Here is a 17,588-nt window from a genome sequence, read left to right as displayed (position 1 = left end):
AGCAAGTGATGAGGTACATGAAATTTGCTACAAGATAAGCTCCAACACAGCTATTCTAGGCAATCTGAATGGCACTGGGAATATTAAATCTCAGTACCTGTTTTAAAAATGTTTAAATATGTCTGGAAGAAATGGCTTTCAGTATGCTATCATAAATATCTTTACATCTTGTACTTAAAGCAGTCATTTATACATGACTTTCAAAGATTTAATCTTAGCTAAATTGGTGTAGAGGAAAAGCTGGCAGATGGGCTATTACCCAGTTCAGCAAAAGTCTTATTTGTTTTCCAGTTCTTATAGTAAAGACACTGATCAATCTTTCCAGTATTGGAGTTAGTAATGAATGCATTTTTTTCCAGTTACTGAGTTTCTGGTCACCTTTACTTACTCCACAGATATGTTCCCTCCCCTTGCTTAATTATGCCAGTTTTCCGTTCTGGCCTAGCCAGTTTTACATCATAGATACAGAATCACAGAAAGGTTGGGGCTCACAGGGATCTTAAAGACCATCTGCATTCAAGCCCCTGCCATGGCTGGAGACACATTCCACTAGACCAGGTTGCTCCAAGCCCCATCCAACCTGGCCAGGGATGGGGCAACCACAGCTTCTCTGGACAGCCTGTTCCAATGTCTCATCATACTCGTAGCGAAGAATTTCTTCCACATATCTACCAGTTTGAACCTAATGCAGTCTCCCCATCACCTCATTAGTAATTTAAAACATAAACTCCATAAAGCATCAAATAAGAAACTGTGCCATGAGTGTTCATGGATCTGATAAATCTATAAATATTCATTCATTCCTCATACTCACACCCCCCACACTTTGTTTTTGGTCACAGCACACCTCAACTCTGCAACACTGTTTCATATTGATTGTATGTCACCTCTCTCTTCAGCTTCACCTGTCTTCATCCAATGGCCTTCCTATGGCCTGAGCTTTCTGCTCCCAATGTTATATTAACTTAAGGCTGAGATCTTGCAAGGAGATCAACAGGTATAGGACTCAGAGACAGCCCCACAAGTCTCTCCAGAACCCAATTCTTTCTACCCTTTGCCTGCAAATCTCTCCCATTTCCTCCCTTCACACACCACAGAGTAATGGTTATGGTTCCCTTTGGTTCTTCATCAACTGAAATATTCATAAATTCTTACCCACAAGTCACAAGGCTCCTGTGATTGCTTCACCAAGATCCTCTGAAGAAAAAATCTGCAGCAAACCACCTCCTCCGGCACAAAAACATCACCCAGCATACCTTCCCTTCTGAGACACCATTTGCCAAGAACAATGACAGGAGTGTGATGTGAGCTACCAAGTCTGCTGAACAGTCACCCCCTTTTCCTCTCCCCATAAAAACCACTGGGAACAGCCTCTAGACATTTCAGCAACTGGTAAAAGCTGCTAGTCTGCTTCAAAGGGCAGAAGATTTCTCTTCCCCCTCTTCCAACTCAGAAATGAACATGTCTGTACCACACAGAGTTTCTTCCTCCAGTTTTCTCTCCCCTTTCCCACAGACACTATGACAGAGAAGTACTGTACAGGCAGACAGATTTTGTACAACACTTTATTTACACTGCTGAAGACTGGGAATCAGTTCTGGTGACAGTTTCTTTTGTGTTACTCAGGCTGAGGAAGTCAAAACTACATGTTATTACAAGGTCACTGTCCCACAGAGGGAAGCACACAAACTCTCTGAGTACTGTCATTTGCAACTTTGTCCTGTTAAAATGTAATTCAAGCAGCAAAGGGTAACACTCTTACAAAAAACAGGCGCCCTCCAACTGCTGGTAAATTTGCAACCCCTGATATCTTTTAGTGGCAATGAGTAGAGCTTTTTCAAGTGGTGCTGCAGTCAGACCAAGACTTCAGGTAAAAGGCAGTACCAAAGATATTCAAAACAGGCTACACACAGTTAGAGCAAAGCAAGGAAAGTTCCATTGGGCACAGAGTGGAAAGTCAGAGCTTGTTTTCCAAGAACAGAACATGCTTATGTGATTGTAAAATGTCAGCATTTGCAGAGAGGCAAGACAAGTTACCACAACCTTCTGTGGGAGAGAAAGGGAAGCATTAAAAGACACATTTGAAAAAGTATCTTTTATAGTTCAATCTTAACAGAAACCAACATTTTGACTTAAACTCCCTTTAAAAACCAACCTGATAATGCTATTATACATTACACAGTGTCAGCTAATGACCTTTACTACACTTATATATACATCAGTTCTCCTGAACCCCTGTCAAAGTGCGTGCACAACTGCATAGCTAACAGTCAGAACAATCCTGCAATGTAAGGCTAGAGGCACAGCCAAATTGACCCCTTTATTATATTTGGAAACCCTCATTTCCAAATTAAAGCACTTTCAGGGTAACTAGAAAACATACTTATTCCAACCCTGCAGCCTAGAAGTGGTGAAAGAATGAGGTAAACATACTGCATAGGCTATATATATAAATCCAAATCCCCAAAGTGTTTTGGCTTAATTATGTAATTATTTAAAACTGAATAGAGAGAAAAAAATAGTTATAAAAATCTGAAAACAAATCTAGGTCAATACTAACAGCGTATTAGACAATAAATCATTTTGAAAGGGCATTTTCAACTACCTTTTTAAAGTTAGCCAGACAAAAAGCACAAATTGAAAAGAGCCTTGGTGCTTTTCCCATGGAGCTGCTCCTTCTAGAACACCTGCTCAAATTCACCTTGTCTGCTTCAGTTAGCCTGAGCCAAGACTGGGCCCACACTGTCACAGCACTCCAGAACACATCAGCCTTCCAGGCCATTCTGCAGCTTTTCTTGCCCCAGCCCAAGTCCTGGAGCAGTGACCAAGCTTTATGACACAGGGCCTTCAGAACAGATTACCAGTGCTTAACAGAGTGTCAGAGACCTCAATTATCATTTTAAACAATTTGGAAACTAAATTATAATTAACTATAGTGACTTTTCTGATTCTCATCTTTTTATTTAAAATGTGTCTTTGCAGGTTCACTTTTTTTTAATATTCCCTTGCATCAGTGTTTAGATCCCAGAAATCGTTTCTGTCAGGCAATGCAGTTTTCTGAAAAGATAGCATCTTCCATCCTTACCACATTTTCAATAAACTCTGTAGAAGACAGTCAATGATCAGACTATGATAAAGTGCATATATTCCTTTCTGATACAGGCAACAAACTGTGGACTAAAAAAATAAATCATACTGGAAATTGAAAACCACACCAAAAAACCCCATGGTGGCCCTTTACCACCCCACAATTAAGTTGCCCCACAGAGTACTGCCCAAAAATACTTTTCTTCAAGTGTCTGTTAGCTTAAAAAAAAAAACAACAAACTTATAACATTTTAAAAAAATGGTTCCTTTTCAATTAGACTCTGAGAACCACAAATTTATGTAACTTTGAAAGCTACAGCTCCCTCAAGGCTAGCATAGTGCCTTGACAACTTTTAAGTAGTTTGTACTTCACCCTTTGGATCCAGGTTTCAAACTTGCAAAAGCTTTGGAGTTCTTAAGGGAATGTGAAATTTCATTGAGAAAAGAAATAAAATGATAGTCCCTTTCTGACTTCTTGGACTCAAAAATAACTACAATGGTAAAGTGTGGTTCAGGGCGAGTCAGAAAGTAGGTGCTTTGGACTTTGTCATCGTAGAAGTGAACAACCTTCTCCAAACTGTTGAGGTCAGAGGTTCTATCAGTCATAATCATGATGACATTGGGCCAGTGCATAACAGGCCTGTCACTGGGCAAAGACACCACTGCAGGATACTGATCCACTCCCTTGGGGGCTTCCCTGTATGAGTGGGGATGATGATAACCGTGTCCCTGAAAACTCTCTGATCCACGATTGTCAAAAATTAAGGAAACATTGACAGCGTCATACTTCCGGATGAAGCTGGAAATTTTCCCAAAGTAATCAGGATTTGTTTTAGCAGTCAAAGTTTTCATTTCAGATGCTGTTGTCTGTCGACTAAGAGCCTCATGAAAGTAAAAGCTAAACTTGGCAAGGAGAATGTTTTTGAGCTTCATGAGCCAGAGGAAGAGGTGTGGAGGTTGCACAGCCTTCTGAGACTGCCCTCCAAACAGGTGCTTCTTGGTCTCCCGCTGTTTCTCAAAAATTTGGCCCCAAGTTTGTAGCTTTGTGTGAGCACTGTGCAAGTTGACCAGGGATGGAAGGAACTTCCACTCTGAGATCTGAGCCTGAGCCTTTAAGAGGTGTGCAAGCACATCTACCTCCAGCTGGAAACTGCTTTCAAGAGGACTGAGGATTGGATGATGAAATCTAGAAAACATAACATTAGTCAAGACATGAGAACTGCTGTACACAATGATGAAATAATCAGACAGTATTTGCCAGTTAGACAAAAGATCAAACATCAAAGCAGAGCAAAGTGTAAATAAAAAAATAATACTCTTAATTTAAAGAACAGTTCTTTTTACATAATTAGGGTAAATACTTCTACAAACAAACAGCGCTTCATATCTGACAAAAACACCTGTCAGACATTTCTCTACCAAAGTAAAGGAGTTATATTTCATCAGTTCAACAATCACAGTTTATCTTAATCTATGAACTACTATAACACCATTTCTTTTTAAATTCAGATGATCTTGTTCCAATTTAAAATCTCTTCTGGCAGTAATATATATGTCTTGATGGTAAAATATATGTCTTGATGGTTCTGGAGCAGCAGTAAGACATTAAGTTAAATCAAAGGGATTATGTTATAGATCTATTGTTCACATAGGGGAGCTATGAGGAAGTCAGGCTGAGTTTGGTTTTGCTGTTTGGAACCATAATTAACTCCTTCTCTTCTCACTTTTCCCCCTGACATTTAGAAAAAATACAGATGCAGTATTTTCTCCCTCTCTTTCCATGATCGTCAAGTTATTTGCAATTTATAACATCAGCAATAACTTAATTGAAACAGTGAAAAACTGTAATGTAAAATATATAACTTTAGAAAGAAGTGGCCTTATTAGTAAGTTCCCCCATTGGCATTTAGGATTCAAAGAGGTCTCTAATAAAGAACAATGAACAGTTCAAAGACAAGACTTGATGAGGTTTCCATTTAAGTAAAGACAAATTTATCATCTCACTTCAGAAAAATATCTTGTGTCCTGTTATTGGTTTAAAACAATAAAGTTAATACAGAATTTTTCCAGCTTTTAAAACTAAAGCAATGTCATTATTCCTGTCAGCTTCTAGGACACAACAAATACAACCTGTTTTGGAAATAGCTGGTTCAAGATCAAAACACTTCATTTTGTGGTAGACCAGAAGAGAGAAAGAAAATGTCAGGCTTTTCATCCCCTCTCCACTACTTTTCCTTTGGCTCGTGAGAAATGTCTGACTATTTGATCACTGATCTGTAAGCATCTCTCTTTTTTTTGGAAGCCAAAATTTGTATCTTGCAAGTATCTGTTATTAAGATTCAAGTCCAAATTTATTTGAAGAAAATGAAATTAAGAGTATCATAAACCAGCTGATGCACCACGTTGGGCAAACCAGCCTGGCTGGGTAATCAGGCACCTTCTGCACCCAGCACGTGTCAGCAACCCCCAGGATGAGCTGCTAGAGCAGAGATCCAGTGTTTACTGGCCACTCTAGGGGGCTGAGAAGCCCAGAGCTATTTACATTTCTTTGAACAAACAAGAGCTTAAACAAGAGTCAACAAAAAATAATTTCTAATAGTCAACATTAATTCTTTCCAATGGTTTTGGTATTCACCAGAAAAACAGTTTTGTTGCTCTGTATTTTAGGAGGGTACAAAAACCATTATGCAACATTATTTGCTGCAGTCCCATCAAATGACACACAGCACAGTGATTTAAATACATTTGCAGTTAGATCAAGAAAGTTTTCTTCCATTTTAAAATCAATTTAAAAATCCTTATTAAGGCAGCACTGCCAAAGCCTCCTGGATTAACATTCTGATGTACAGCTTCCCACTTCTACTTTACTTCATGGCTTTCCTAATGTTGCACTGTCCAGCAGGCTTTGCTAAACTGTTTTAATCAAAAAATACACACCTCAGCTACAGCTGAGAAGCTTGATATGGTTACAGAGAAAACGGACGAGTTATGCACTAAATCTAACTGCTGTAATTGAGTTTTATAATGTAGAAGCATCCAACTGAGCTCAGTATCACGGAAAACAGACGAGTTTTTGCAATATTTCATAAGCCAGAGTGTCAAAACCTTAAGAACACATTGAAAATTTGATTTTTTTTCCTCCTAATCATTCCTGAAAGCAGAGGGATGCTAGTTTTGTTTTGCAGACTGTGAAGAAGCCACATTTTCTTTTTATTTTCTTCCAGAGATCACACATACATGTACATATTACACAATGCTGACTAGATATAATACATTAAACATTTAAAAATTATTACATTAAAATAGGTGTTGTAGTAACTTATTCATTTTATACTAAGCTTTTAAAGGCTCTTGCTTCTGATGCTGCTTTAATTATTTAAGATCCTACCCAAACCAACAGCTAAAAACTTCAGGAGAAGTTACTCCTCCAGATGTATTCTACAGAAAAATGGAAAGGAAAATGTCGAGTACTGGCCATGCACAAGTCAGCAATAAGTAGTAATAACATAGTAACAAAATAGCTTTAAACTGTTCAAGAATTAATGATATTTCAGATACAAACAATATGTTTTGTTAACTGTCAATTCTGCTGTTCCTTTACCAGCTACCAGCTATTTCCTCTACGTTATCTGCCCAGCTACTTTCACACATAAAGGAAAGAAACCAAGGCCAGAACCTATCTAAAAACAAATGTCCTGTCTGGCCTTAGCACAGCTGGCTGAAATAATGGCACAGATCCTCAACTACAACAAGTGAGGAATATACTGACAGAGGGAAGAGGCTGGGTAAGGATGAGTTTATTTGATCTTTCAACTGTAAAGCAGAAATGCCTAGCAGCCAGTACATATCCACATAACACATCCCAGAAAATGATTTGAGATACAAAGAAACTAAAAGGAAGGACTTAAGGAATATATCACTATACCCACTTTCTCCAGAAATGTTCTGCATGTCACTGGGGAGGAGCACACTGCAGCTACTGAATTAGCTCTGACAGCACCTTAGATTGTCTCCATCTTAAAGACTGCTTGTTAACCCAAAGCAAGATCATCAGTATTTTTTCCAGAGAGAAATTGCCTTTTTTATAAGATGTTATGATATATATATAGTTATATAATACATATTATATAAACATACTATGTAACAGATATGCCTTAGAAGTACAAATGTACCAATGAAATTTATTTAAATAGCTTAGTAAAACGTGTCATATGCAGGTATAATCTCCAATCTCTTCATCAAAGTAAGAATTTCGGTTCTAGATTTTTAACAGTGCTGTTGATTCAGCACATCCTCAGAACAGATGGCAGTTGTTAGTGTGCAAGAGAAATCAACTTTAAAAAAAAAAAACAAAAACAAACAAAAACATGCCAACAACAAACCCACCCAAACCCCTAAACTTACTTCCCTTTACTCATTAAAGTTTATCACACCAAAGAAAAAATATCTAAGTTTCAGGTTTTTACTGGACTAACAGCCCTGATATTTTAAGTGATCAAAAGCCAAGAACTGAAAACATCACTACTAAGATCATATAGACTAGTTTTGATTTTCAAATTGCAAAGTTACATAGCAATTTGCCAAAGGTATCCCTAAAAAATAAGAGAATCAGCTGCAGTGCTTCTATTTGGAATATCAGAAAGCAGCACTGAATTATCTTCATTTTTCCTAGGTGAACACTATAAAAATCATAACTGAAAAAAGTAAGACCTATGAATATTCTCCCCAAAAGTCTTCTTAGACACTATTTCACTAACAACAATTTAAAGAAATTCAACCACATCTGACAGTTAACTTCCTTCAATAGCTACCTTTTTTGGTTTAAAATGAAGAGGCAGAAATTGAGTGTGTTGAGAAGCATTCAAAAATTCTCTTTTAAACTGCTATCACTTTCAAGGCACATAAGTTAGATGTGAAATACCCAACCTACCCTCATTTAGAAACATCCCAGGATTTTTGCAACAGGATCTATTAAATCTTAACTTCAAGAAACCACAGTGGCAAGGACCAAAGTCTCAGAGGTGCTCCTCCTACTGGCTTCAAGACCTCTGGAGAAAAGTGGTAACAGAGCACCATAAAGCCCTCCCAGCTAGGCCAGATAGTTGTGGTGTAGCTTTTAGATCTAAGCAGATATATATTCTTAAAAAGTAAGATTGTCACAAAAGTATTTGCTTTATTTATGCCACCTTTACTGAAGTCCATACAAAATTAAGGCTTGTTTCCTCTCCCCTACCAAAGAAAAAAGTTCAATAAGCCTTGCATCTTATAAAAGGAAAATCACTCCTCCTCTCTCCTGGAAATGAACATGCTGAATATTAATTACGGCATAGGGAGGAAGGCTCCTAGTACACCATGAGCAGACTCCCTTTGTTATTTTTCTTCTTTGGAAGAAACTTCATGCATCTGATGCTGCTGGCCAACACAGACTTCATACATTAACTTGTGAAGGACCTGTGCTGCTCAGCAGTCAAAGGACAGCAAAGTCTTTGGGTTTGCTTTGAACTTCAACATCAGGTATTACAGATCACGTGCCTGAGTACGTACTGCCAGCAAAGAAGCACTGACCTTGAACTGTATTTCTTTAAGATGGATTCCAAAATGTTTACCAGTTCCTCAGAGTTAATGAACTTTTGGGTGCTGAGCGTGTACATTTTTTCATAGAAGTCAGCAATTTCCATCCGAGCCTGAACAAAAAAACAGAGCTGTTCAGACAGGTGAGAAAGCAGCTCTTCCAAGTGAGGAGCTGTTCCTCCTAGTGCATTGTGACCCGTCGCCACCACCTTCTTCAGCTCATTATGCAGAGATGTGTAGATGGTTCGGATGGAGTCCTTGCGGCTGAAGAATGACTGACCACCTGTTCAGATAAATATGGAGGTATTACCAAAATCCAGGGACGGCAAAGATAGACAGCAACACTGGAAAATTCTTGTAATTATAGATCTAGTTGTTTGTAAGCATTGTTTAATTACAGTACTTCTTTTAACAAAGAAACAAAATTCAGTATTTTATTCTGCACGTAACTGAATTACAGAGCATATGCTCAGAAGCACTTTATGTAATTTCATGCAAGCTACACTTGTCCCACTTCATGTCTCAGCAGTCAATGGCTGCTGCAAAACAGTAACTCCTTCACAGCTGCCTCAGTTATGACATGATTTTTAAGAAACCCAGGGTTCAGTTAAATTTGCTACTATGATACATAACCTGGAAATACTGTTATCTGTGGAAGTCAGAAGAATTAAGTAATCATGACTTGACTGATCAAATTTTAATAGCCTCCACTCCTATTAATAACTCTAGATGTTTTCCAGAGAATTCCCTTAACAATTGCTCTTCCATCATGAAGCACTCAAATTCACAAAGCAACCTTTAAATGGGAGCCATGTGACATCTGTGTGTACAAATCAAATGTTACTAGTCCCTATACAATCTAAATATAAACCAGAACTTAAAGGGAAAATAATCACATTTTATCCCAGTGAGACCACAGTGCAGGTTAATCCATAAGTAAAACTTGGAGGGCAGGAAGGAGAACAAGAAGTTATCTGCACCCCTTTCTACCCCCTCAACACTATGAGGAATTTAAAAAAGAAAAGAAGAGAGCAGCAAAGGGCCAAAGATATTTAATTTTGACATTACAAAAAGACTGTACAAATGTACTAGCCTTATTTCATAGTTTCTATTTACAGAAGACCTAATGTGCCATTCTGGCAGTCAACAGCTGCAGCAGAGCAAAGACCACAGAGATTGAGTCTGAATCTTTTAAAGATTCCAAATTTAGGTGCCTCTTTGAAACCGCTTATAAATTTTGTAATGCTGGATAGCTCTTTCCACATTCCTTTTACACATATAATGGTCAAAGGTGACCACTGACATTTGAGGTAGAAATGTAGAGAATTGGCTATCATAGTGAAACAGCTCCCATTGTAACACAGGAGTAGCCCCCCAGCCATGGGCAGGAGGAAGAATCATCTATTGCAGTTGTTCATGAAGCAAATAAATAAACAAAACTTTGCCCCTTCTGTTGTCACCTTCATCCTTTATGCAAGCACAAAATTCACTCTTTAAAGTCAGCCTTATAGACAGAGTTTTGGCTGTAAAGATCTTATAACAGTTCCAAGTCATCACTTAAATAACAAAGCTGAATTTTCTTGATGGTTTAATGTGCTACACATCAGACTCATATCCTTTGATCCATTTCCATACCCATCTGCACTTCAAAAAGAAAATAAGCAGCTTTGCCCAGAGGGTAGCATCATGAAAGCTCATCCTGTGCCAGTTTGGAATTTTTCTATTCATGTACTGATAAAATATGAAGCAGCTGCTATCATGGCCAAAGCTTCCTGAGATCCTGCAGTATCTGCATGGGTAACAACTCCTAGGATGCTATCTCCAGCATATACACCTCTGATGCAAGGTGAAAAAGCTTTAACGCTTTGGTCACCCCAGTAAGGTCATCTTTGCCTATATCTCAGCCAGAGCATCTCAGCACAGAAACACCTCTGGCTAATTCTTGGGAAGGCCGGACCCTGCCGGCCAGGGAAGAGATGCAGCGAGTGGCACAGCAGCCAGCGTGCCACCTGCACAGCACCTCTGTCCTCTCGTTCATTCCTTAGTGGCAGCGCTAATGGTTTCTCAGCGGCCGATTTCCCAGCGGGCTCACGGACTCTCACTTAGCCAGCACTGGTCTTTCGGACGCACGGGCACGGACCCGCCGAGGCAGGGCCCCCGCGAGTCCCAGCACCTGCAAACGCCGGCTGCCAGGTGAGCTCCCGGCCGCCCGCTCCGCGATTGCCCGCGGAGCCCAGCGTGGGGCAGGCCCCCCGGCTGAGGCGGGCGCGGCACGGGCTGGGAGAGCCGGTCCCTCCCTCCCCGGAGCGGTACCTAGCTTCTGTCCCAGGAAGGTCATGCTGTGATAGGCCTTCTCGGCCGCCGCCAGGTGCGCCAGCCCGGCCAGCAGCGCCAGCCAGCTGGAGCCCGCGCTCTTGTTGGCCTCCCGCTCCTTCTCCACATTGTCCTTGGCCTTGTCGTAGGAGAAGATGCCCAGGTGGGAGAAGAAGGTCTCCAGCACGGCCTGCTCCACGGGCACCGGCGCTCCCAGCGGGATCGACTCCCCCATCCCGCCCGGCGCCTCCGCAGCGGCCGCCACTTCCGGGTCCGGCGCCCGCCCGCCCGCGCGAGGGAACACGTGACCGGCGGAGCGGGGAGCGGCCAGCTCTGGGTCACGTGACGGGCGGGGGCTCGCGCGGCCGGCGGGCGGGGCAGCGGCAGCGCGCGGGAGCGCCGGGCCCCGGTTTGCGCGCGCCCGTGCGCATGCCCTGCTGGCCGCGCGCCGCCGGCCCGCCGCCCTGCGCTTCACGGTGTACGCGGAACGGAAACACGCTCCTGCTAAATTGTACGTACAGCTAAAAACCTTCTAAAGCTCCAGGTTCTTACTCCCACCTCTCACTCCCACAGGACCCTCCAGCTACTTTGGCTTTAGTTTCTCCCTCCCTTGCGCTGGGGAGATTGTGGATTGCCCACATTATTCCCATTCTCTGCAGTTCATGTTTCAGACAGACGAGCTGCCTGAACTGATTCTCCGTGCAGGCGATGAGGAGCACAAGGCTGAGCCACAAGAAGGGGAGCTCTCTGCAGCCACGCTGACTGGTTCCAGTTCCACAGAACTTACCCACCCTTGCACTGACAGACAGCACCGCTCCAGATTGAGTGGCAGCTCTCCAGTCAACCCAGAAAGGACACATTCCCAGTTTCCTCTCTGCACAGTATTTCCCTGCACTCTAACAGCACCTGCAGCTGTTTTCAAACTGAAATCTGGACAAGACACAGCATGAGTTCTTTGACACTGGTATGACCCACTTACTTATTTAAGTAGCTGACTGCCTCCTGTTCAGGAAACACCAGCACTGAAAATGGGCATCAGATGCAAGTACCACCTTTAGGTATGAAGCAGTCTTTTAAATAAACCTCAACTACAGTGTCTGCAAGCTTCTTACTGTGAACATAGGAGCCTAAGGATTCGGATTTGGATATAGAAATTGTCATTATTTTCATTCATTGGTCTAATAGAAAAGGATAAATCTGCCAAGCACTTCATCATTTTTCTTTTCTAGGCACAGGCACCTCCATATGCATCCCTTATTCAGAGTGGTGTGTACCATCCCTGAAAAGGTTCTGGTTAGAACTAGAATTTTGGCTTCAAGTGCTTAAAATTTGAAGCAGCTTAACTGAAGTTATAAGGTCTTTTATTCTTACAGCTAAGTCTGAGTTCTGTATGCACCAGAAGTTGCCTTCTTCCTGAACTCAACTGTTCACTTAGTGTGCCAAAGGGACAAAATGGAAGTAGGATTTTACAGCAGCTCAACAACAGATGTATCTGACCTGGAAAGTTGGTTATTAAAATTTGATTTATTGATGGAATATTTCAGTAATTTAGGTAAGCACCTGAAACACTCACCTGTTCAAGGGAATCACAGCTGTGAATAGTAGGCTGCCAATAGTTTACAGAAAAGAAAAGAACAGGAATGGGGACTCCTAGATAACCAGGACAGAGTCTCCAAAAGACAACTGGGAGTGAAAGCTTCCAATAAGACCTTTATTGCAACACAGAGTTGACAACATGTTTTTGTATTTAATAGAAAGTATTTGGTCTCTTGGTGGTGAAGCGTGGTTTGTGCTGGCGACGCAGAACTCTGTGCGGCAGCGGGAACTTGATTTTAGAATCCTGCAAGAAAAATGTTTCTATGTTAATTGAGGTATCAGATGAACAACAGAAAATAGTTTGGAATAAATGGCCAAGCTGTATTCAGTGACTACCTTATGCTTAGAGAAGTAATCCACCCACAACTTAAGATACACTTCACACGACTTAATTAATTTTGCATTCTTTTTTTCAAAGTAATGCCAGTCAGAGGCATGTCTTCTGTAGCATAACATGTATTTACTTTATTGTGACTTTCTTCCAAACACTTGTAGCAGCAGAAGTCTTGATCATAATATACCATAATCGTTAACATACACACCCCGGTTTGGCTCCTGCTCTATTTCTGGCTGCAAAGCAAACCTGTACCACACAAGAGAGATCCCCTCTTCCAATCCAACGCTGGCCCAGGACCCACCAGCCAGTGCTGGCTCACTTACATGGAACTGCTTGACTGCTGGTCTGCGGCACTTGCTGGCAGCAATTTCCTCAACCTTCATGATCTGGATAGAGTGAGCACGGGCACGATGACGGGCTCCCATATCACGGTCTAGAACAACAGAACTCATTAAAAAGGAATTTTATTACATGTTCAGCTCAAGAATCTTACAGCCCTTTGTTCAAGAAATGTTCATAGCGTCATCTAAAATTTTTAAAATTTCTGATCATCTGTAATTAAAATCACTGTTATATAAAGTGATACCACAAATATCACAAAACCAACAAGCAGCAGCAAACTCCTCCTGTAAGTTTTAAGTAAGCTCCACAATAGGAAAAGCCATTTGAATCTTCTTGTCAAATTTCAAGAAGGACACAAGTAATATACGTAGGACTACATACTCTCTTTCAAGAGAAAAAAATCCTGTGATTCAGAATCAACTGAAATATTACTAGAAAGACACATGAACTTCAAAACACTTTCCTTTCCAAAAGGAAGGTGCAGGTAAGAGTAGGACCTGAGGATATCTTTACTTTTATTGAAATTGACCAGCAATAGAACCATGAATTGATGTTCAGCCCACATAATCAGGCTTTTTGAATAGAGGAAACAACTGAACTTGGGCTACCTGAAAATTCCTCTATTCAGCAGTGCAAATCACTGGCTTCAAATCACATCCATAGCTAGCTCCACAAGTATGGCTGTTAAAATACTACTGTGCTTCCCATGAAGATCTAACACATCTATTAAAAACTTACCTGCCACAACTATTCTTGAACATAAATGTATCAGTCATGAAAAGTTTTCTGGGTCTCCTAAGCAATCCTTCAGTATGTTCATTAACAGAGATTATTGCACATTAATGTAGAACCTTAAATTTCACTTTCAACAGCACTTCAGCTTTTGAAAGGCGACAAGATACATTTAATATTTGCACACATGACAAGAATATCATTATTAAGAACAATATTCTTTGGGTTTTTATGTGCAATCCGTAGTGCTTATAACACTCTGGACTCAAGTACCAACAGCAACAGCTACACAAATGGTCTATCACTTTAAGTACTTCACAAAACAGTCTGAAATCAGGACAACCATTACTTCTCCATGAAATGATGTGATGAGATCTTCGAGTTACAGTAGGGGCTTTTTCCCTGTTTTTTTTTTTCTACTTGCTCGATAAAGGACAGATTCTATTATACTCCCCATGATCTCTGAAATACTCTTTTCACAAGACTTGGGAAGATATATTCAATTATCTTAAAACAGCACAGCGCAGGAAATACACACAGCACCTGAAAAGTCAATAAATTCTCAGTACTAGAATTGTAGAAAGACACACCAAAAAGAAGTGGGAGTATTTTCCAGTCAGAGAAACTGTATAAAGAGAGGTAACAAGTCACCTATCAGATGTATAATAGATAAATATCTATGGAATAGCTGGCAACCCCCTCCTTTAATTGTCTAGTGTTTCGGTTATTTTACCATGGGTTAAGTCAGCATGCTTTATGCCTAATTTGAGATTTAATCTTCTGTTTGTATACTGCTTCTACTGTTTTACACCTCAAACAGCTACATATACTTACAGCACTGAGTGACAGCACCCGCAGTGGTCAAATCTCTGTACTCCCTGTACATGTTGTGGGTTCCACTACGAGAATCATAGCGCAACCAAATACCAAAATTTTTTACCCGCAGAGGGGACTTCTCATACACCTGGAATTACACAAGAATATGGAAGCGTTAGAGATTATGTACTATCACCATTTTAAAATTTTAAGAATAAATATTTCAGAGCTCTAACAAAACCCCTGTTTTAAGTCTTACTGTCAAAAAACAACTCTTTGTTCTCTTTCCCCTTACCAAGATAACTGGATATGTCTTGGTAATTCAGAGTAGAGAGCTTTAGTAATTCAAAGAAAAACACAAGATTTCAGCTCTAAAGAGTGTTCTTGAAGTATCAAGGAAGAGGAGTGTAAGCATACAAACATCCACTTTCCCAGGGCTATGAATGTGCAAATGCCTCTTAAAAGATATATTGTACAATGAACCTAAGTCTAAGATTCAACACATGACTCATCATTTTGAAGCAGTAAGTAAATATGTATTTCGTTTACAAGACATATACTACTACTTTCAAAAAGCAAACTTGTCACTCCTTTTCACAGCAACTGAAAGACAGTGGATTTCAACCTCACACCCCATAACTGCAATTCCTGTAAAATCCCTCCACATACACCTGCTGGAACTCCATAAGAAGCTTTTAGGTTTATAATTCTTCACCTGTCCACAGTACACAATCTCCCCAGAAGACTTCTTCATCTTCTTCAGCTGAGAGACGAAGTACCAGAATCGGGACTTGGCGACGACATGGTTCGGAGCGAAGATGCGCATGCGGTACAGAGGAGGGGTCGTGCATTTCGGCGTGGGCAAGCAGCGCCCGACCACCTTGTACTCCCGCAGCTGGAGGAACACGAAAACCAGGCGGACCGCCGAGTGAGTGAGCCGCGGAGGCACCGCGACGCCCGCCCCGAGCCCTTTGAGGCGGCTCCTCAAAGGAACAATGCGACGAAAGGAGCTCAATCCATTAGGGGAGGGAGCCCCTTGCGCCGGGCGGGTCGATGTTCCGCAGATCTCCCCGCAGTACGGCACGCCGATCTGGGTCCGCGCCTGGCGGGAGCGGCGGCGCCGCCGCCATGTTGGCCGCTCGCCGCCACATGGGCCAGGCGGTGCCGTTCGGGCACGCACGGGCCACTCTCGAGCTACAACCCGCCACCGCCGCTCTCCCGACGGCCACCCCGGCCGCACTCCCGGCCCCGGCTGTGCCCGCCGGGCTCCGCTCCGTACTCACGGTGCCCGACGCCTTCATGGCGCTCCACCACCGTCGCTGGCAGGAAAGGAAAGGGATGGGCAACGTGCGCTGCCGCCTGACGTCATCACCCCGCCCCGCCCCCGGAGGCCCGCGCGGCGATTGGTTGCGAGCAGAGCGCGATTGGAGCAGGCAGCTGTCAGTCTCCGCGCGCGGCCCTGGCTTCCGGGCTGGCGGCGCCGCGTGGCCCGGCCCGGCTCGCGCTCCCCCTATCGTTGGCTGCAGGCAGCGCGGCCCCGGCCCAAGCCCCTGCTCGCGGCACCGGGGCCGCGGGCCCGCATGGGCCTGATAGAAGGTAGACTTGGCTGTGCGTGACTCCCTCTCCAGCCCGCCCTGCTGGCGTTAGCGTGAAGGATGTTGCAAAGAGGCTCCAGGCGGAGACACCGAAATTCCCTCGGGGCGGTAGCCGGCAGCGTAGGGGGTATCGGGGGAACCTTTCTCACTCGTCGTCCTCCGGGATAGCGAGGTCACTGGCTGCCGTGAGGTTGCCCCCGAAGATCGCCCCCACGCACTCAGTTGCATGGGATGCGTCTTACGGCTGGTCCCGCCGGGCGCTCGTTTCCCCGTGCACTGGGAACGGGCAGTGGCTCTGCTGGCAGAACAAACAAGTTTCTCTCGATCTTTGAGCCCCTCATGCCTTTTGAGACCCGCGCTGCCGTGGCCACGGGACAGGCGTGGGTTTTGCCTCGGAAGATACTGTAACAGCCCCGGGGCTGGCTCGGGTTTGTAACGCAGTTGCTCGCGTTTGGGTCGGTTTTCAGTCCGGCCGAGCGGCCCCGCGGGCGTGTGGCGAGGCAAAACCCAGAACACGGCGCTGCCTGCAGAGCCCTGTGCGCAGGAGCCCAGTGCTACGTGTGCAGACACAGCTGTGTGAGAAACGACGCTCACTTTTAAAATTTCAAAGGTTTATTAAATCTTAACGGAATAAGGAAAAATTGCAGCGCCCAGAGTACGCCCCCAAACGGCCATGTGCTCGGCTACAAAATGGATACTCTGTTTTTTATATCCTCGGCCCCCTCCAGTCAGCTCCTTCTCTGCCGTCCATTGGTGGAGATCACCTTCTTACACCTCGATTGGAGGTCAAGGGTTGCTGCGCCTCCTACTAACAAGCCTGCCTTCCCTAAATGCCCTGACTAGTGATGACAGCAATACTGGGGGGAAAGGGATGAGGACTGTGGGGAGAGCATACCAAAATAACATAATTATACATCTATAAAACTTCTCTTAATGTACACATAATGCTCATCTCTTAATTCTGAAAGCCAACCATCGCATTAGCTACCTAGAGCAGCTGGATTCCTCCTTACGGACAAGAGCACGCCAGCCCGGGCCCTGCCCTGTGCGTGTCCCCAAGCCGGTCGCTCCGGCCGCTACTGCAGAACTCGCACCGGCGGCGGAGCCCCGCCCCACCGCCGCTGACACGGCACGATTTCCATACACTGCAGGCAGTTCGGGGGCATCCCGGGACAGCCCTAGTTTATTCCACCGCTGCG

At 43.2% G+C, this 17,588-nt stretch overlaps 2 protein-coding genes, 1 long non-coding RNA gene and 1 other non-coding gene across 5 annotated transcripts; 1 reads left to right on the top strand and 3 right to left on the bottom strand.

Annotated features, from left to right (window-relative positions):
* Positions 1–1,549: 1,549 nt before the first annotated feature.
* On the bottom strand, positions 1,550–11,309 carry KICS2 (KICSTOR subunit 2). 2 transcript variants are annotated; one of them, XM_054631930.2, is made up of 4 exons: positions 10,972–11,309; positions 8,868–8,941; positions 8,653–8,789; positions 1,550–4,273 (listed from the first exon to the last, which is right to left on the bottom strand). In XM_054631930.2, the coding sequence occupies exons 1-4, from the start codon at positions 11,204–11,206 to the stop codon at positions 3,457–3,459; spliced, it is 1,263 nt and encodes a 420-aa protein (XP_054487905.1). In that variant the 5' UTR covers positions 11,207–11,309; the 3' UTR covers positions 1,550–3,456. The 2 variants fall into 2 exon arrangements, with proteins under 2 accessions (XP_054487905.1, XP_054487904.1); XM_054631929.2 differs by having other exon boundaries at positions 8,653–8,941.
* A 34-nt stretch (positions 11,310–11,343) lies between these two features.
* On the top strand, positions 11,344–12,811 carry LOC143694144 (uncharacterized). The gene is made up of 2 exons (XR_013182418.1): positions 11,344–11,482; positions 11,631–12,811. It is a non-coding gene; the product is annotated as an uncharacterized LOC143694144 (long non-coding RNA).
* On the bottom strand, positions 12,662–16,224 carry RPL18A (ribosomal protein L18a). Its single transcript, XM_054631932.2, has 5 exons — positions 16,078–16,224; positions 15,510–15,689; positions 14,813–14,942; positions 13,228–13,337; positions 12,662–12,811 (listed from the first exon to the last, which is right to left on the bottom strand). The coding sequence occupies exons 1-5, from the start codon at positions 16,093–16,095 to the stop codon at positions 12,719–12,721; spliced, it is 531 nt and encodes a 176-aa protein (XP_054487907.2). The 5' UTR covers positions 16,096–16,224; the 3' UTR covers positions 12,662–12,718.
* Positions 14,087–14,218, bottom strand: LOC129120131 (small nucleolar RNA SNORA68). Its single transcript, XR_008534192.1, has one exon. It is a non-coding gene; the product is annotated as a small nucleolar RNA SNORA68 (small nucleolar RNA).
* Positions 16,225–17,588: the final 1,364 nt, after the last annotated feature.

This window comes from Agelaius phoeniceus, chromosome 5 (assembly GCF_051311805.1).
Source record: "Agelaius phoeniceus isolate bAgePho1 chromosome 5, bAgePho1.hap1, whole genome shotgun sequence".
NCBI lineage: Eukaryota > Metazoa > Chordata > Aves > Passeriformes > Icteridae > Agelaius > Agelaius phoeniceus.
This window is presented reverse-complemented; position numbering and strand designations above follow the sequence as displayed.

Bases quoted from the DNA above. Each gene is read 5' to 3' on its own strand.
- RPL18A (XM_054631932.2), bottom strand. The intron at 14,943-15,509 runs GTGAAGAATTAT...GTGTAATTCCAG, and splicing joins AGATTGTGTACTGTGGACAG to GTGTATGAGAAGTCCCCTCT. The intron at 13,338-14,812 runs GTAAGTATATGT...CTGTTGTTCTAG, and splicing joins GGGTGCTGTCACTCAGTGCT to ACCGTGATATGGGAGCCCGT.
- KICS2 (XM_054631929.2), bottom strand. From the start codon at position 11,206: ATGGGGGAGTCGATCCCGCTGGGAGCGCCGGTGCCCGTGGAGCAGGCC. The intron at 8,942-10,971 runs GTACCGCTCCGG...TTATCTGAACAG, and splicing joins CTTCCTGGGACAGAAGCTAG to GTGGTCAGTCATTCTTCAGC. The intron at 4,274-8,652 runs GTCAGTGCTTCT...TATGTTTTCTAG, and splicing joins TTAAAGAAATACAGTTCAAG to ATTTCATCATCCAATCCTCA.